The sequence below is a fragment of the Eumetopias jubatus genome, unplaced genomic scaffold (assembly GCF_037043125.1).
Source record: "Eumetopias jubatus isolate StellerSeaLion01/CBP00866 unplaced genomic scaffold, mEumJub1_p1.0 scaffold_4, whole genome shotgun sequence".
NCBI lineage: Eukaryota > Metazoa > Chordata > Mammalia > Carnivora > Otariidae > Eumetopias > Eumetopias jubatus.
The window spans coordinates 44,848,328-44,869,382 of NW_028274810.1; the positions used below are offsets into that span (position 1 = coordinate 44,848,328).

At 35.8% G+C, this 21,055-nt stretch overlaps 1 protein-coding gene across 1 annotated transcript in view; it reads left to right on the plus strand.

Moving 5' to 3' along the window:
- The window catches only part of SLC44A5 (solute carrier family 44 member 5), a 284,363-nt gene that overhangs the window by 248,479 nt on the left and 14,829 nt on the right, over positions 1-21,055 (plus strand). The window contains exons 13-18 of the mRNA XM_088022845.1: positions 2,991-3,122; positions 6,595-6,694; positions 8,805-8,897; positions 9,355-9,442; positions 10,140-10,402; positions 10,925-11,019. Coding sequence (XP_087878971.1) covers positions 2,991-3,122; positions 6,595-6,694; positions 8,805-8,897; positions 9,355-9,442; positions 10,140-10,402; positions 10,925-11,019 — 771 coding nt within the window. The remainder of the gene's footprint in view (positions 1-2,990; positions 3,123-6,594; positions 6,695-8,804; positions 8,898-9,354; positions 9,443-10,139; positions 10,403-10,924; positions 11,020-21,055) is intronic.

A 21,055-nucleotide genomic window follows, 5' to 3' on the forward strand; every position in this document is an offset into this window, starting at 1 on the left:
AGTAGCAAAAAGGGTAAAATTTAAAAAATCAAACTACCCAACTTAAAAATGGGCAGAAAATCTGAATAGACATTTTCTCAAAGAAAACCTACAGATGACCAACAGTTACATGAAGGGTACTCAGCATCACTATTCATCAGGGAAATGCATATCAAAACCACATTCTGAGAGCACTTCACAGCTGTTAGAATGCCTATTATGAAAAAGACAAGAATTAAGTGTTGGCAAGGATATAGAGAGAAATGAACCCTTGTGCACAGTTGGTAGGAATGTAAATTGATTCGGCCACTATGGAAAACAGTATGGAGGTTCCTCAAAAAATTAAAAATAGAAATACCATCTGATTCAACAAGTCCACTTTTGGGTATTTACCCGAAGAAAATGAAAACACTAACTCAAAAAGATATATGCACCCCCATGTTCATTGCAGCCTTATTTATAATAGCCAAGATATGGAAACAACCATCAGTGGATGAATGGATAAAGACATTGATAAAAAATGGATTAAAAAGGATGAAACCTTGCCATTTATGACAACATGAATCTATAGAGTATTATGCTAAATGAAGTAAGTCAAAGGAAAATACCATATGATTTTACTTATATGTGGAATCTAAAAAACAAGCACAGAAACAGACCCATAAATATAGAGAACAAATTGATGGTTGCCAGAGGGGTGGGGAGTGGGGAGATTGAGAGGTACAAACTTCCAGTTATAAAACAAGTCATGGTGATACAAAGTACAGCATAGGTAATATAGTCAATAATATTATAATAATTTTATACGATGACAGATGGTAACTATACCTTCCCTAGCGAGTGTTTTGTAATGTATAAAATTGTCAAATCACTGTTATACAAATATTATATTGTATGCTAACTATATTTCAATTAAAAATTAAGAATACAAAATTAAAAAGCCAAGCTCATAAATACAGAGAACAGATGAGTAGTTGCCAGAGGTGGGGGGGGGTTGGTGGAAGAAACTGGGGAAAGGGGTATAAATTTATTTAGAATCTTTAACCAAAAGAAAGCTGCAGTTGCCATATTAGTCAGATAAAACATTTTAAAATAAAAAGCATTACTAGAGCTATAAGGGATTTAATTTGCTTAAAAGATATACCAATTCTAAACATATATGCATCTAATAAAGTAGATTCAAAATTCATAGAACAATAAGGATAAATCATAGAAAAAACTTGTATGAGTTATGAATGTCCCTTAGGGGAGATTTCAACAAATCTTTGTTAAAATAAGAGACTAATAGGCACAAAATTCAGAATAATTATTCTTTGGTGGAGAGAGGCAGGGAGGTATGATAAAAGAAAAAAGAAAAAGTTTTATTTTGCTTAATTAGAGCAAACTTAAGATCATAAAATCTTAAACTAGGTGATGCATCCATATGTGTTGATTTGACTCTATGTTTTAAAACTTAAATCTGTTATTACATATAATTTTGTATGTATCAAATATGCCAAAAGCATTTTTGTTTTTTTAAAGATTTACTTATTTATTTTAGAGAGAGAGTATGAGTGGAGGGAGGGGCAGAGGGACAGAGAGAGAATCCTCAAGCAAACTCCCTGCAGAGCATGGAGCCCAGTGCAGGCTCGATCCCAGGACCCTGAGATCATGACCTGAGCTGACATCAAGAGTTGGCCCTTAACTGACTGAACCACCCAGGTGCGCCCCCAAAGCATTTTTAAAAATACACTGGGAAAGAAGGACCTGAAAGAGATTTGTCTTACGTCTCTTTGAGAAACAAATGTCCCTTCTAGTCTAGTCTTGCCTCTCTCCATGGACCTCACTCTCTTACCTTTATCTAGAAAAAAAAACTGTTAGCTTATAGTTGGGGTTTAAAAAGCAGTTTTTCTCATTATTACTAGAACATTGCCAGTGTATCTAATCCAGACTCATTGCTCATAAAAATAAACTTCTTAACTCTATTTTTTTTTTTTTTTTACTTTGTCTAGATCATGTAAAAAGTCATTAAGCAGTCTAACAGGCACCTGCGTGGCTCAGTCAGTTAAGCATCCGACTCTTGATTTCTCCTTAGGTCATGATCTCATGGTCGTGAGATTGAGCTCTGTATCAGGCTCTCTCGTTCAGCAGGGAGTCTGCTTGGGATTCTCTCTCTCCCTCTGCCTCTCGCACCACTTGTTCTCTCCGCCCTCCCTCTCTCTCTCTCATAAATAAATCTTTAAAAAAAATCATTATACAGTCTGAAATGTAGTGTCATAGGGAATTGGTTAATCCATATTTACTTTGCTGGGAAACAATCTTTGATAAGAATATGCATTAGGTAATTCCATCAAGACATGACTTCACCAAAAAACTTTTTAAATTCAAAATCATTTTTTCAACTTAAATGATTTTTACAAATTTGCTTTTTAAATTGATTGTATATTTGTGTGCTTCAAATTTCAAAAGGTATAAAGTCTATACAGTGAAATTTCCTTCTTGTTCTATTCCTTGGTTGGTAAGTTTCCTTCCCTGGAAGTAAAAAATACATTACTGTGTATCCTTTCAGAGATACTTTGTGTATATAATATATATAAAGATCATCTTATGTGAATTATAGCACACTTTTTATGTCATTTTGTACTTTTTTTCACTTACCAAAATAGCTTAGTGATCATTGAATATCAGTACACTTTCTCTTCTTTATATGAAAAGCTAGTATTCTACTGTACAAATATACCATAATTTATTTAGCTAGTCCCTATTGATGGACATTGAGGTTGTTTCTAGTCAAAAGGACATTTAAAGCCAGATGTTGCCATAGTCAGCCAGGCAAATACTGATAACATTTATTTTGAATATATAGTACATTTAGAATATTAGATCCATATAAAATGTTTACTATGTAAATATGAATCTTGCCTTTGTAGAAATGACCATGCTGTTCAATTTTATGTAAATATGTTTAAGTGTATAGCTTATATTTCAGGAAATAGCATTTTACATTAGTCTGTTTTTCTTTTCTTTTCAAGGAATATGGCACTGTTACCAGGAACATAGCAATCTTCAGGGACGGCCAAATTCTCACTTAACTATATATGACATCGGGTTTCAGACTGATATAAGCATGTACTTCCAACTGAAACAAACATGGTTTGCATTTAGTGAGTGGATTTTAAAAACTGGTTTTGTTAAATAATGAAAGAGAATCTTTGTCTAAAGGAAATCTTGGGTTGGTGTAACCTGTTAAATACATTTATCACTAATGTCATTAAAGTAAATGTGTCTATAATCTTAATAGCTACAGTAAATGGCAAAGTCATTGAGGGGAATTTATTATATAATCTAAGAAAATAGTACTTTACAATGATGTCATGCTATTTGCCTTCACCTTAAAATGATTTGGATGTGGATGTTTATAGCCATTAACTTGATATCCAAGAAAGGTGTTTTAAAAGGAAAAAACTTTGATTTTTCAAACTTGTTTTAAAAACGGAAAAAGAAAGACCAGTTTTTTTCATAACAACACTTTTAAACTATTACAGGAATTGGAATAATGAGTAATAAAATAAATTTACATTTTGAAATGTTTATTCAGATTATTGAATTAGTTAAGGGTAATATTAACAGAATTTTTCAAGCAAGATGATTTCAGAGATAGCTTTAATTTTATATTCCTAAAATGGTTTTATTATAACATTCCTCCCATTTCATGTTCTTTAATCAAGATTTAAAAATAATCTCTAATTACATGTTGCTTTAAAGAAAATTCTTCATATTGTTTAAGTTAGAGAGCCAAACAAGGCAGGTTCGAGGAGGCCTGGTAAGAAGCCCAGAGGTAGCCTCGGGGGTGAACAGTATCTTGATGGGGGCATCATGGGTCCAAGTTTGGGTCCCATCTCCATAAATGTGAAAACTTGGTTTTGTCACTTCCCCACAAGTCATCAGGCTTTCAAGGACAGGCTCATGTTATGTAACCAGTGTGCCATTTTAGTTGTTTATACTACTAGGATACCCTTCCTGACCAGAATGCTGACCTATTCCATCTAGGACACTGCTTTCCTGGAATCAAGGCATGTGGGGATCAAAATTAATAATGAGTAGCCTTTTTAGCAAAGGGCTTTGCTTTGAGAGATTTTATTCTATAGGTTCTTGGCAAGCTTGATGACCTAGCCCTGCACAGAAGCCCCGCCCCCCAGATTCCTTTTGTCCGCCACATTCAGTCTTTCTCTTTTCCTTGGGCAGTGCTGGATCAAAATGCCACATCCTTGTTCTTTGCCTTCCCACTTCCAGCTCACATGCAGATTAGTTCCCTTCATATAACAATTTTTTTTCAAATAATTTGCAGAAAGATGATTTCATTTGTAGCCATTTCTTTTTAATTATAAAAATCAGGCATCTTGGGACTTGTATCCTCATCATTTTTCCTGAATTTGAGTGATTCCATACCTTCTCAGCAATCCACTTGCAATTATCTATCATGTCTAAAGATGATGAATCTCATCATTATGTATTGAAACCTCTAGTTTTATTCTCAGGTGGATCTTAATTACAGGTTCTGTGGTCATTCCACTACTGTCTCTTAAGGGCTTTCAAGGAAATTATTGACATGATCAGAATCCGCCACTGGAGAAGTTAAATGATGTCCTTTGAGGAAGATACAGAGTTTGCTTTTATTTTCAAGTCTAGCAGTACCAATCGTTCTTCAAATGAGCCCCCACTTTCACAACCCATTTATTGGACTTTAATTGATTACTTGCTCTGTGTTTGGACAAAATTCTAGGTATCAGAGAAAAGGGCATAATGTGAAATTATACTCATTGATGGAAACACTGAAAATAAGCAGAGTTATACATATAAAAACTATCATTTTTATGAGTCTCAGATTGTGTTAGGAGATGGTTCCAATCTCATTTCTGCTCTTAGTTATCCCAGTCTCCTCCTCTGAAAAGTTAGTTATACCAGCTTCTCCACAGGGTCTCAAAAAATAGATTTCCATTGTTCGCTCTTACTCAAACACAAGAAAGGAATATAGTACATAAATTCAAAGGACAATAAAATTTCTCTAATCCTTTTGGATATGCAATTTTGTAAAGGTATAAGCTTCATATGCAATGTTGTTTATCAATGCAATTTCAGAATATAAAGTGATTCTTGGTATATCTCATTTTCTTAGGTTTGTCTGAAGATAATGATTTTAGCTTAATATGGCTATACCCCATAATTTTGGACTCAGTTTGTTTTAAGAGAATCAAATATTCATGACAACATACATACATACATACATACATAATTTAAAAGAAGATGTAAGATGTAAGATCCTCTCACATCTCTGGGTTAACTGATTTCTACTAGGAGATGTTAACTGATATGTGCTGTGACATCAGAATCTTAGTGGTGTAACAATCAAATGAAATAATGAGTGTCCTATCACTTAAAGTGCTCAGACATGAGCAGAATAACTGTCTAGCAAAGGAGGTAATAGAGCAGATTCTTTTGCAGGTGGGAACTTAAATTCCCATTAAGTTTCTTCTATAATTTCAGATTCTATGATTAGCAGTGCTATATTTCCTTAATTTTAAGATCCAAACTTTTCACTTTTTAACATATCTGAAGTCAGGATGCATCATATCATCAATGAAAAGACATTTAATGTAGGATTTTATTTTTCGTGAAAATTTATAACTAAATTAAAGATGTGTCTTTGAATTGATGAAATATAGTAATTAGGACCATTTGGTTTAAAGTAAAAAGAAACTAACTGAAGGTAGCCAAAAAGAAAAGAAAATTGGAACAAGCTGGGTGCAAGGCATTGGTACTTCTAAGAATATAGAAGCGTCTCACCAAACTCAGAAAAGCAGAAAAGCAGCTGGACTTTCAGGTGTACTTGGATCCAGGAAACAGAAAGCCAAAAGAACTCAAGATTGCCTCTCTGCTGTGTTTCTTTAATATACATACACATTATTCTGTCTTTGCAAATTCACTTATTTCACATAAAGGTGACATAGTTCATTAAGTTTATATAACTCGAAGTTCAAGAGGTCCACAAACTTCAATTCAAAACTGAAGTAGACTCCCTTAGTTCTAATCCTGAGACCTTTATTAGACAAATGGGGTTGGGTTTACATCCTGATTCCATCAATGGTAGCCATGATGGGTAGAGTCACAAAATAAAAATATGGCAGCCAAGAGCCTGCCCTGTCAGTCAGCAAGGTCAATTAATGAAGAGGCATTGTGATGCCCAGGGTGGACAGTTCAAAGAGTTTCTTCTGTAATGATTCTCTTACTCAATGAAGTGAAAGTGAAAACATCTGAAATAGAGCTGCCTACATACAGCAGACCTTCCTTCTCTCATTTCTACAAATGGTGTGAAATATTTCTATAGATAAAAATGAAGCCTGACCAATTGAGTTGCTCAAACTCTAGCTAAATGTTTTAATCTAGATTTCTTAGCATTTCTTGGAGATTTTGGAAATGAATTTCTAAGATTAGCATTTTGGGAGAGGTAGCACTGCTTAAATTATGGAGTGTCAGAATTGGCAGAAAAAGTCATGAAACTCAGTCCTAAATTTTTGCAGAAAGTTTGTTTTTTGGGTTGATTTGTATCACACACTAATTCTTTTTTCCTGTTTAAAGTGATAATACTCTGCCTTCTTGAAGTGTTTATCATCCTCATGCTGATCTTCCTCAGGGAACGAATCCGCATCTCCATTGCCCTGCTGAAGGAAGGGAGCAAGTAAGTCCCTGATGGAGAAACTCACATAATGTATATCAGTCACTCAAATCAGCCACTGCCTATTGTGTAGATAGACTTCCCCTTTAAGACTTGTTAAACAAATCTTTCCTTTCAAGAAGACTGAAGTTCAGACTTGATGACTTATTAGAAAGGTCATGCTAACAAATCCCTCAGTATCCCCAGACCTCAATTATCATAGGATGAACTAAGGCTGAAACCTGTGTAGTGTATGTATTAACACTTTTTGAATACCAAATGTATGTTAGAATAACATGTGAAAGTAAGTGATAAAGTGCTATGTAAAAGTAATAACTTGTATTATATATTATTCCCCTGCTGAATCATATGTTAATATTGATGGTTGAGATCATTTGCAAAACTTTAAATCACCATAATTCTATAAAGTCAATTATGTGCTATTACCATTTCTATATGAGTGACAAAATTTGCTAATAGACAGAATAATTGATCCTAGGAACACCAGACTATACATTTTCTATCTACAGCTCTTAATTCAGAACACTTTATACCCAGAACCATTTTTGTTAAAAAATGCTACAAAATAAACACTAAAATTCATGCTGGGAGATAATGATACCTACAGTTTCTAAACTATTCCAAAGGTCACTTGAGGGTAATACTTTAAACTTTTGAATAATGCATGGAAGAAACAAGAAAAGCATTACTATAAAGCCAACAGACCATGCATTCTATTTAGAATGATGAAAAACTAAGTTATTAATGACCAAAGACCAAATTATTTTAAATAGTCTGTAAGGATTATTTTAACAAAATTGTCATCTATAATAAGGGTGCCACTTGAATCCATTGGTTTAAATAGTTAACAAGCAGTTTGTTAAACTCTCTCTCTTACCCATAACTGAAACACTGTCATTAGCCACTGAAAACTCCTCATTTGCTGGGTTTATTTTCTTAAATAATATATTGTACAATTCATTGTAACTTTCCCCACTGTTACACGTGTGTGTGTGTGTGTGTGTGTGTGTGTGTGTGTGTGTGTGTGTGTGAGAAAGGGCCAATACAACTGTGACATGTTGATAGTTTTTTTCAAGGGAAATAAGAGCTGGAATAAATTGGTATGAGATACAGGGTAAACATAGAGATGCTCAGTGTTTTGCTTAATAGCAGTATCTGGAGAAAGAGAACTTAGCTTAAATAGTGTGGTGAACAAGGTAACAAATGCAAAAAGCATCTAAGATATGCCAATGCATTGCATTAGGAGTGGAAATAGTTCCATCATAGTTCTTAGTGGTTATATCAAACAGTACTGGGTTTCCAGTGTCATATGCTGAAAAGATTATTCAAAAGTAGGAACAGGGCAACTAGGATGGTGAACATTTCAGACACCATGACTTATGAGGAAATATTAAAGGAATGATTATACTGGAGTATGAAAGAATAAGGAGTTCCTTGAAGGGCTGCTATATGGAAAAGGTGATCATTTTTTCTCCAAAAGGTAGTGGATATGAGTAACAGGCTAGCTGATAAGGAAGAACTTTCTAATATTTTGGGTATTAAGAGAATAGAATAAGCATTGTCATACAAAAGTAAGTTTTTATCACTCCATATGGTCACCAGAAACTAATGAACATATTTAAAAGATAACATAGAAGGGATTCCTGAATTAGGAAGGGATTCTCACATTTGATCAGATGATCTCAAGGTCCTCTCCAATTTTGAGAGTCTAAGAATCTAAACAAAAGGAAGAACTATGATTATAATGTATCAAATCTTTATGAGTCATACAGAAATAACCAAAGAGGAGAAGGTTTAGGGTATCAAATCTTTGAGTCATATGGAAACTTGGGGGAACTTTGGGGAACTTTTGACAGGAATCCAATATGAACATTAAAATAAGGCCTCTAATTACTAAAAACAAATAACATTTAAGTAAAATTTAAAAGCCAATTAAAAATTTTAATTTTTTTAAGAAAATGCCAGAATGATCAGCATAAAAGAGTCAATGGTTATTACCACCATTCTTAGAATGGATTCATTTTAAAGCTTATTTCTGGTTTTAACAGATGAAGATTTAATTGAGAAATTATATCTGAATCATCTTGATTTTCAACTATTTGCTTTATTTCAGAGCCATTGGATACCTCCCTACTACATTAATTTATCCAGTTTTAACTTTCATTTTCCTCTCCATCTGTATTGCCTACTGGGCAGTGACAGCAATGTATCCTTTGGTAATTGACATCTTTAAACCTCAGGTCCACACTACTATTTAAGAACCAAGAGTTTGTGTCCAATGCTTTCCATCCTAGGAAGACTCAGAACATCCTAAAGGTTTTTTTTTTTTTTTTTTTTTTTTTGCTAAGCTCTAAAAATCTTTGTCTGCTGATTGAATTTCCCCCCAGATAGGTCATATGGTAGATTTTGTTTTGTCTTCACATATGGTACTTCTTCTTTGCAATAACCTAAGAAAATTCCTTTGTATTCTACTGTTAAGGGGCCACTCAGTGTAGCTGACCCATGTTATATTATTCCCGGTCTGAATAAATGTATGAATTAAAGGATTAGAAGTTTTTTGAAGTTAATCTCACTGCAGGCTTTTGAGTTATTTACATTATTTTCTTGTCCATCTACTTTCTATCTACCAGTTGGAATAATTTATCCTTAATAGGTTAACCCAGTTACTTGGCTACATCGGGGGTACCTATATACAAAGTCATATCCCCAGAAAGGACATGTAAACATGAAAATACAACCTGTAACCCAGAGGTAAGTCAAAGAAACTCTCTCTCTTTTACTTACTTCAATACAGAACTCTACTACATTTCACCTAGCAGTTGTAAAAATCATTCAGAAATAGAGACCTTAATGGGGACCACTGTTAAGAAGGGAAGGGTGGGTCAGGTGTTAGCAGGAGAGCCCTGAAATGGTAGGCAGAATAGAGACAAAGCACTATTATTTCCTGAGCCCATGGAAGAAGCAGGAATGGTCAACAACAACAGTAATAAATGTGAAATTTTAGTGGATGCAGAGTGGTGACCATATGATAGAAAATGAAATACTTTACAGTGCTCATTAAGGAATAATATAAAGTGATGGGATAGAAAATAGGAATAACAGAGGCACCTGGTTGGCTCAGTGGATTAAGCATCTGCCTTTGGCTCAGGTCATGATTCTAGGGTCCTAGGATCAAGCCCCTTGTTGGGCTCCCTGCTCAGCGGGGAGTCTGCTTCTCCCTCTCCCCTTCCTCCCCACTTGTGATCATGCTTTGTCTCATGCTCGCTCACTCTCAAATCTTAAAAAAAAACAACTATATATTCAAAAAAGAAAATAGGACTGACTGCAGAAGTTAATGTGAAAAGAGTAGGACATGCATTTGGGGGGTTACACAAGAAGACAAGGCAGGGAATGTGTTATCTTGGAATGGCATTTCATACTATATTATCTGTATTTTTTTTGAGTGCAGATTTTTAATACAACTGAAATTGCCAGAGTTTGCCCTGGGGCTCAGTGTAACTTTGCTTTCTATGGTGGAAAGAGCCTATACCATCAGTATGTCCCTACCTTCCAGATGTTCAACCTATTTGTCTTTCTCTGGCTTATAAACTTCATCATTGCACTGGGTCAGTGTGCCCTTGCTGGTGCCTTTGCTTCTTATTACTGGGCCTTGAAAAAACCTGATGACATTCCACAGTATCCAGTTTTTACTGCATTTGGACGAGCCATACGGTAAGTTCCACATGGAATCCTACATCTGTCTTCCCAGTTATGTTTAGTGTGCTTATAATTCAATCTTATGCTTATATAATTCAAGTGGCAAAATACAAATGAGGTCAAAGGTATGATTTAAGATTCATGGATGTCCATTGGCTATGTTTGGTTTTATAGCCACAATTTTACAGTCCCTACCCAGGCCAACATCCTTCTAAAAGCCATAGGTTGCTGAAGACAGGTAATAGGGGAGGGAACCAAAATAAAAATTAAGAATTAACTTGACTTCTCTCCATTGCTTAGCCCAAACATTGTATTTTATGATGACAGGTTTTTGGTATCATTTTTGTAGATGAAGGACAATACAGATGTATATCATATAAAATCCTCTAAGAAGACCTTTATCAACCTGAATAAGAATGTGTAATAAACTCTTCCCTATCCTTCTGCAGATCCTTTTTACCTATTAAAATTGTTTAGCATCCTTTTAGTTAGTAGTAAAGATATTTTGACTTTGATTCTCATTTTATCTTTGCCCAGATATCACACAGGATCCCTAGCATTTGGATCTTTAATTCTTGCATTAATTCAAATGTTTAAATTAGTCCTAGAATACTTGGACCACCGTCTTAAAGGTAAGACTCCAGAATTCATCTTTTCTCAGACTTCCTGACTTCTGTAAAGAGAATGGATTGGGGCAGGGAGTTAAGGGAAATATGATGACTGCAAGTTGGACTAGGGTAATGAGGATGGGGTGGTCAGATTGGGGATATGTTTGGAAGAAAAAGCCAACAGGACTTGCTGAGAGATAGGATATGGGACAGGAGAGGATGGGAGGAGAAGCAGTGGTAAAAAAAAGAAAAAGAGAGAAAGTGTATGATGCCATTTACTAAGATGTAGAAACCAGGAGAAGCAAATTTCAAAAAAGGGATGAAAAACTGTTTTTAGTATGTTAATATTGAGAATCATGGTGGAGATGTCAGGCAGTTTTAAGTCTGAAGCTCAGAATAAGTCAGGCTTAAAATATAAATATGGGTGTCATCAGCATAAATCTTTACACATAACACATATAGTTTACAAACTCTACTTTGCACTTTATTTTATTATTAATTGCCAAAATAGTCTTCAAACAGAAAAACTAAGTTGAACATTCTCAGTTACCTGATTTTAAAACTTAATATAAAGCTACAGTAATCAAAACAGTGTGGTGCTAGCCTAAGGACAGACACATAGACCTGGAATAGAATAGAGACCCAAAAATTAACCCTCACATATAAGGCCATTCAATGGGGAAAGGACAGTATTTTTCAACTAACATTACTAGAAAAATGGATATCTACCTACGAAAGAATGAAGTTGGACGCTTACACAATATGCAAAAATTCAAAATAGATCAAAGACTTAAAACCTAAACCAAAAGTAAAACTCTTAGAAGAAAGCATAGGAGGAAATATTCGTGGATGTTAGATTTGATGAAGAGTTCTTAGCACAGGTAACAAAGGAAAAAAAAACAGAATAAATAGACTTCATACACACAAAGTTTGTGCATCAAGGAACACTAATAAGAGAGTGAAAAGACAACCCACAGAATAGGAAAAAATATTTGCAAGTCATCTACCCGATAAGCAACTAATATTCAGAACATATAAAGAGCTTCCACAGTGGCAAAAGGGCAGAAGAATAGGGGACCTTGTTTCACCTGATCCCTTGAATTTAGCTGGATGTCTATCAAACCATTCTGAACACCCATGAATTCAGCCTGAGATATAAGAAAATATATCTGGAACTCTACAAGTAGAAAAGCAACTGTTTTTTTGCAAGGTAGGAGGTGCGGGGAGATATTGGAAGATAAACGGAGAGGGGAGGGAGCCTCCATAAGCCAGCTAGCAGAAAGTGATATAGCCCCAGAAGACAAAATCAGAACCGTTAGAAATCTGCTCCAGTGAGAGACATCCCTGTCTACAAGGGGCTCAGGGGATGAAAAGGGCAGAATTCTAGATGGGTCATTGTGGTGTCAGGATCCCAGGAGTCACAGAACAGACGGGGGTGTCTGAACTGGTAGAGTGCCCAAGCAGCAGAGTGGGGAAACTGGTTATAGTCAGTGAGCCCAGGAGAGGACTCTCAGTCCAGGTCACCATAAACTGCAAGCCGAGCTGGTTGGGTGACCACTCTGCCTGAGCACTTTGAAAAGGACTGGAACATGCAGCCATTTGCCACATCCCAGAAGGGGCAAAAAGGGTGCACCCAAGACTGAGCAATAGCTCTTGGGGTGGCAGCCCTGGAAAGGACAGTAGGGTGATACCCAGCAGTCCCCTGGGAACAGTGGAGCAGGGTATGCACATGAGCCCACAATCACTCTCAGTTCCTGGGCACACAAAGGGCAGCGACACAGGTCCCTTGGACACCCACTAGGAGGATTACAGTGGCATGCACTGCAAGAGACTGTGGAGACTGGCACACACAAAAGTGAAGACTGTTTGTCCCACAGGTTTATTGAAGAGGGGAGACTGTGATCTTTTAGCTCTGGGGCTGGGGATCAGGGCATGGCCATTTTTATTCTGATCCTCTAAAGACGTGCGGAAAGCCTCCAGGGAATAAAAGCCACACAGAGGACCAACTTACACTGAGCATAGCCCCCTGGCAAGGGGCAGTGCAACTCCAACCAGGTAAAGACCTGAGAAGCAGCAGAGCAATCCCCTCCCTTAGAAGATAATCTGGAAGAACAGGTGCAAACTAGGTTACCGATCCCACAAGACTGTAAAATTTCAGCACCAGGGGAAAATAGTATATTGAGTTTGAGATTTATTCTCACGATTTGGTTTTCAGTCTAAAATTTTCCATTTTTTATGTTTTTAAATTGCTTTTTAACTTTTATTTTTTACATATACATTTAATAGGTATATGCTTCATTTTAGTTCTTTTTTTTCACTATTCAATTTATTTTTTGTATATAGGTAAGTTTTGCTTTCTTTGCAATTTTGGGAGGTAGTGTCTTCTAACACACAGCAATTATAAAGTTAATAGTTGGGCTAGAAAAAAAGCATAAAAGACAGCAGAGGATCTCTAAGTGCAGAAATGAGATCTAATCAGGCCAAACTTAAAAATGCTATAACTGAGATGCAGTCTAAATTGGATGCTCTAACAGCTAGGGTGAATGAGGCAGAAGAGAGAGTAAGGGATCTAGAAGACAGGCTGATAGAAAGGAAGAAAATAAAGGAAAAGAGAGAAAGACAACTCAGAGCCCATGAAGAAAGGCTTTAAGAATTTAATAATGCTTTGAAATGAACAAATGTCAGAATTATTTGTGTGCCTGAGAGGGAAGGGGGAGCAGAAGGTATATTTGAGTAAATCATAGCTGAGAACCTCACTAATCTGGGGAAGGAAACAAGCATTCATGTCCAAGAGGCAGAGAGGACCCTTCCCCAAATCAATAAAAATAGATCAACACCCTGACATATAATAGTGAAGCTTGCAAATTTTAGAGAAAAAGAGAGAATCCTGAGACCAGCTCGAGACAAAGGGGTTCCTTACCTACAGAGGGAGGAACATCAGATTAACATCAGACCTATCCACAGAAACCTGGCAGGCCAGAAAGGGCTGGCATGATATATTCAGGGTACTAAATGAGAAGAACATGAAGCCAAGAATTCTTTTTCCAGCAAGGCTATCATTCAGAATGGAAGGAGGGATAAAGAGCTTCCAGGACAGGCAGAAACTGAAAGAATATGTGACCACCAAGCCAGCCCTGCAAGAAATATTAAGGGGGATCCTGTAAATGAAGAGGAACCCCAAGAGTAACATAGACCAGAAAGAAACAGAGACTTCACAGGTAATACAATGGCACTAAATTCATATATTTCAATAGTTACCCTGAATGTAAATGGGCTAAATGCTACAATAAAAAAATACAGGGTATCAGATTGGATCAAAAAGCAAGACCCATATGCTGTCTACAAGAGACTCATTTTAGACCTAAAGACACCTCCAGACTGCAACTGAGGGGGTGGAGAACCATTTACCATGCTAGTGGTCCTTAAAAGAAGGTTGGGGTAGCAATCCTCATATGAGACAAATAATATTTTAAACCAAAGACTGTAATAAGAGTTGAAGAGGGACACTATATCATACTTAAAGGGTCTATCCAACAAGAAGATTTACCAGTTGTAAATATTTATGCCCCCAACATGGGAGCAGCTAATTATATAAACCAATTAATAACCAAAGTAAAGAAACATATTGATAATAATACATTAATAGTAGGGGACTTGCACACCACACTCTCAGCAAAGGACATATCATCCAAGCAGAAGATCAACAAAGAAACAAGGGCTTTGAATGACACACTAGACCAGATGGACTTCACAGATATATACAGAACATTCCATCCTAAAACAACAGAATACTCATTCTTCTCAAGTGCACTTGGAACTTTCTCTAGAATAGATCATGTCCTGGGTCACAAATCAGGTCTCAAATGATACCAAAAGATTGAGAGTATTCCCTGCATATTTTCTGACCACAGTGCTTTGAAACTTGAACTCAATCACAAGAGGAAATTTGGAAGGAACGCAAACACTTGGAGGTTAAAGAGTACACTGCTAAAGAATGAATGGGTCAACCCAGATTAAAGTAGAACTTAAACAATTCATTGAAACCAATGAAAATGAAAACACACTGGATCAAAACTTATGGGATACTGCAAAGGTGGTCCTAAGAGGGAAGTACGTAGTCATTCAAGCCTCTCTCAAAAAATTAGAAAAATCCCAAATACACAAGCTAACCTTACACCTAAAGGACCTGGAGAAAGAACAGCAAATAAATCCTAAACCAAAAAGAAGAGAAATGATAAAGATTAGAGCAGAAAACAATGAAATAGAAACCAGAAGAACAGAACTGATTAACGAAACTAGAAGCTGGTTCTTTGAAAGAATTAATAAGATCGATAAACCTTTGGCCAGATTTATCCAAAAGAAAAGAGAAAGAACCCAAATTAATAAAATCATGAATGAAAGGGGAGAGAGCATGACCAACACCAAGGAAATACAATTATAAGAATGTATTATGAACAACTATATGCCAACAAATGAGGCAATCTGGAAGAAATGGATGCATTCCTGGAAACTTATAAACTACCAAAACTGAAACAGGAAAAAATAGAAAATCTGAAAAGACCAATATCCAGCAAGGAAATTGAAGCCTTAATAAATCTCCAACACACAAGAGTCCAGGGCTGATAGCTTCCCAGGAGAATTCTACCAAATATTTAAAGAAGAAATAATACCTATTCTTCTGAAGATGTTTCAAAAAATAGACATGGAAGGAAAACTTCCAAACTCTTTCTATGAGGCCAGCATTACCTTGATCCCCAAACCAGACAAAGACCTTATCAAAAAGAATTACAGACCAATGTCCCTGATGAATGTGGATGCCAAAATACTCACCAAGATACTATCCCGTAGGATCCAACAGTACATTAAAAGGATTATTCACCACGACCAAGTGGGATTTATTCCTGGGCTGCAAGGATAGTTAGATATCCCCAAATCAATCAACGTGATACACCATATTAATAAAAAAAAAAATATGATCCTCTCATTTGATGCAGAAAAGCATTTGACAAAGTATAGCATCCTTTCTTGATTAAAACTCTTCATAGTGTAGGGACAGAGGAAACATACCTCAATATCATAAAAGCCTTATATGAAAAGCCCACAAGGAATATCATTCTCAATGGGGAAAAAAATGAGAGCTTTTTCCTTAAGGTCAGGAACACAGCAGGGATGTCCACTCTCACCACTGCTATTCAACATAGTACTAGAAGTCCTAGCTTCAGCAATCAGACAACAAAAGGAAATAAAATGCATTCAAACTGGCAAAGAAGTCAAACTCTCACTCTTCACAGATGACATGATACTTTATGTGGAAAACCTAAAAGAACTCATACAGCAATTCAGCAACGTGGCAGGATACAAATCAATGCACAGAAATCAGTTGCATTTCTATACACTAACAATGTGACTGAAGAAAGAGAAATTAAGGAATCAATTACATTTACAGTTGCACCAAAACCCATAAGATACCTAGTAATAAACCTAACCAAAGAGGTAAAGGATCTGTACTCTAAAAACTAAAGAACACTTACGAAAGAAATTGAGGAAGACACAAAGAGATAGAAAAACATTCCATGCTCATGGATTGGAAGAATAGACATTGTTAAAATGTCTGTGCTGCCCAGAGCAATACACACATTCAGTGCAATCCCTATCAAAATACCATCAACATTTTTCACAGAGCTGGAACAAACAATCCTAAAATTTGTATGGAACCACAAAAGACCCCAAATAGCCAAACCAATCTTGAAAAAGAAAATCAAAGCTGGTGGCATCACAATGCTGGACTTCAAGCTATATTACAAAGCTGTGATCATCAGGACAGCATGGTACTGGCACAAAAACCGACACATAGATCATTGGAACAGAGTAGACAGCCCAGAAATGGACCCTCAACTCTATGGTCAACTTATCTTTGACAAAGCAGGAAAGAATATCCAATGGAAAAAAGACAGTCTCTTCAATAAATGGTGTTGGGAAAATTGGACAGACACAGAAGAATGAAACTGGACCATTCTTTTATACCATACAAAAAGATAAACTCAAAATGGATGAAAGACCTAAATTTGAGATAGGAATCCATCATTATCCTAGAGAAGAACACAGGCAGTAATCTCTTCAACCTCAACCACAGCAACTTCTTGCGAGTCACATCTCCAAAGGCAAGGGAAACAAAGACAAAAATGAACTATTGGGACTTCATCAAGATAAAAAACTTCTGCACAGCAATGGAAACAGTCAACAAAACTAAAAGGCAACCTACAGAATGGGAGAAGAAATTTGCAAATGACATATTAGATAAAGGGCGGGTATCCAAGGTCTATAAAGAACTTCTCAAACTCAACACCCAAAAAGCAAATAATCCAGTCAAGAAACGGGCAGAAGACATGAACAAACACTTCTGCAAAGAAGACATACAGATGGTCAGCAGATATATGAGAAAATGCTCCACATCACTTGTCATCAGGGAAGTACAAATCAAAACCATGATGAGATACCAGCTTACACCAGTTAGAATGGCTAAAATTAACAAGACAGGAAACAACAAATGTTGTCGAAGATGTGGAGAAAGGAGAACCCTCTTACACTTTGGTCAGAATAAAAGTTGGAGCAGCCACTCTGGAAAACAGTATGGCGGTTCCTCAAGAAGTTAAAAATAGAGCTACCCTACAGCCTGGTGTTTGCACTACTGAGTATTTGCCCCAAAGATACAGATATAGTGAAAAGAAGGGGTACCTGCACCCCAATGGTCATAGCAGCAATGTCCACAATAGCCAAACTGTGGAAGGAGCTGAGTTGTCCTTCAACAGATGAATTGATAAAGAAGATGTGGTTCATATATACAATGGAATATTACTCAGCCATCAGAAAGGATGAATACCTACCATTTACATCAACATGGATAGAACTCCAGGGTATTAAGCTGAGTGAGGTGAGTCAGTCAGAGAAAGACAATTATCATATGTTTTCACTCATAGGTGGAATATGAGAAATACTGCAGAAGATCACAGGGGAAGGGAGGGAAAACTGAATGGGAAGAAATCAGAGAGGGAGACAAACCGTGAGAGACTCTTTACTCCAGGGAAACAAACTGAGGATTACAGAAGGGAGGGGGTGGGGGGATGGGGTAACCGGGTGATGAGTATTAAGGAAGGCACGTGTTGTGATGGGCACTGGTGTTATATGCAACTAGTGAATCACTGAACACTACATCAAAAACTGATGATGTACTGTATGTTGGCTCATAGAATTTAAATAAAAAGAGCTTCCACAACTCAACAATAAACAATCTGATTCAACATGAACAAAGGATTTTTCTAAAATTATGTAAATTTTTTCATAATTTTTTATTGAGGTATAATTGACAAAACTGTAATATATTTAAAGTGTACAATATGTTTTTTGATATACACATATGTTGTGAAAGGAGTCCCACATTCAAGGTAATAAATGTCCATTATCTCACATGTTTCTCTTCCTTCCTTCCTTCTATGAGAATGCTTAGTTCTCCATAAGCAAATTTAAATTATACAATGTAGTATTATCAACTTTATTCACTCTTATACACTGGATCGAAAGACCTTATTCATCTTATAACTTAAAATTTATACCGTTTTACCAGCCTCTCCCTATTTCTCCCACCCCCAGACTGTAGTGACCATCATTCTACTCTATGAGTTCAACATTTTTAAAAATTGTACATATAAGTGATATCATGTGTATTTGTCTCTATCTGGCTTATTTCTCTTAGCATCATGCCCTTCAAGTTCATCTGTGTTGTTGCAAAAGCAGTATTGCCTTCTTTTTAAAAGCTGAATAATGTTCCATTGTGTATCTATACCACATTTTCTTTATCCATTGATCCATTGAATGACATGTTTTCATACATTTGATATTGTAAATGATGCTGCAGTGAACATAATACAAATATCTCTTTGAGATAGTGATTTCATTTTCTTTGGATATATATGCAGAAGTGGAATTTCTGGATCATATGGTAGTTATATTTTTAATTTTTTGAGGAACATCCATACTGTTTTCCATAGTGGAAGCACCAATTTACATTCCCACCAACAGTATACAAGGGTTCCCCTTTCTCCACATCTTCACCTCCACATCCTTATCTTTTGTCTTTGGATAATAGACATCCTATCCTCTAACTCACTGTGGTTTTGATTTGTATTTCTCTGATGAATAGTGATGTTGATCACCATTCCATGTACTTTTTGGCCATCTGTATGTCTTCTTTGGAAAAATGTCTGTTCGGGTCCTTTACCCATTTTTTTTTTATTGGGTTAGTAGTGTTTTTTCCTATTGAGTTCTATGAGTTCCTTGTGTTTTTTGGATATTAACTCATCACATATATGGTTTGCAGATATTTTCTCCCATTCCATAGATTGCCTTTTCATTTTGTTGATGGTTTCCTTTGCAGTGCAGAAGCTTTTTAGTTTGATGGGCAGTCTCACTTATTTTTGCTTTTGTTGCCCTTGCTTTTGGCATTCAATCCAAACAATCATTGCCAAGACCAATATCAAAGAGCTTGCCTTTATGTTTTCTTCTAGGAGTTTTATGGTTTCAGGTCTCCATTCAAATCTTTAATCCATTTTGAATTGTCTTTTGTGATGTAAGAGTCCAATTTTATTCTTTTGCATGTGGACATTCAGTTTTCCCAGAACCATTGAATTGAAGAGACTAACCTTTCTCCATTCTATATTCTTGACTTCTTTTTTAAAAATTAATTGACCATATATACGTGGGTGTATTTCTGGGTTCTCTATTCCGTTCCATTCATCTATGTGGCTCTTTCTTTCCCAATGCTATATAGTATTTTGATTGCCATGCTTTGTAATATAGCGTGAAATCAGGAAATGTAATGCCTTCAGCTTTATTCTTCTTTCACAATTACTTTGACTATTCAGAGTCTTTTGTGGTTCCAAGTAAATTTTAGGACTGTTTTTTTCTATTTCTGTGAAAAATGCCATTGGAATTTTGATAGGAATTGCACTGATTTTGTAAATTGCTTGGCTATTATGGACAGTTAACAATATTAATTTTTCCGACCTATGATCATAGGATATTTTTCACTTATTTGTCTTTATTTCATCAATGCCTTACAGTTTTCAATGCACAAGGAATTCCTCACCTTAGTTAATTTTGTTTCTAGGTGTTTTCTTAATTTTTGATGCGGTTGTAAATGGGATTGTCTTCTTAATTTCTCTTTTCAATAGTCAGTTGTTAGTATATAGAAATGCAGCTGAGTTTATGTATTGATTTTCTTTCCTGCAACTTCACTGAATTCATTTATTCTAATAGATTGTTTTTTTCTTTTTGTGGACTGTAGGGTTTTCTATAAGTAATATCATGTGATCTGAAAAGACAATTTTACTTCTTCTTTTACAGTTTAATCCCTTTTATTTCTTTTTCTTGCCTAGTTGCTCTGACTAGGACTTCTAGTACTATGTTGAATAAGAATGGCAAGAGTGAACATCCTTGTCTTATTCCTGATTTTAGAGGAAAAGCTTTCAGATTTTTACCATTGAGTATCATGTTAGTTGTGGCCTTGTCATATGTGGCTTTTATTATGTTAAGGCATTCTCTAATCAATTTATAGGTATAAATTTTAAGTTATAAGTTATAACTTCAGTTATTTAAGTTATAAGATGAAAGGAGGTTGAATTTTGTCAAGTGAATTTTCTGCATCAACCAAGATGACCATGATTTTGATCCTTCGTTTTGTTAATGTGGTACATCACGTTTATTGATTTGCATATATTGAGCCATCCTTGCATCTCTTGGATGAATCCACTTGATCTTGGTGTATGATCCTTTTACTGTACTGCTGAATTCAGTTTGCTAATATTTTGTTGAGGATTTTTGCATTTATGTTCATTAGGGATATTGGCCTATAATTTTCTCTTTGTGTAGTGTCCTTCTCTTGCTTTGGTTATCAGGGTGATTCTGGCCTTGTAAAATGAATTTGGAAATGTTTCTCCTCTTCTGTTTTTTAGAAGAGTTTGAGAAGGATTGATATTCTTTAAATGTTTGATAGAATTTACCAGTA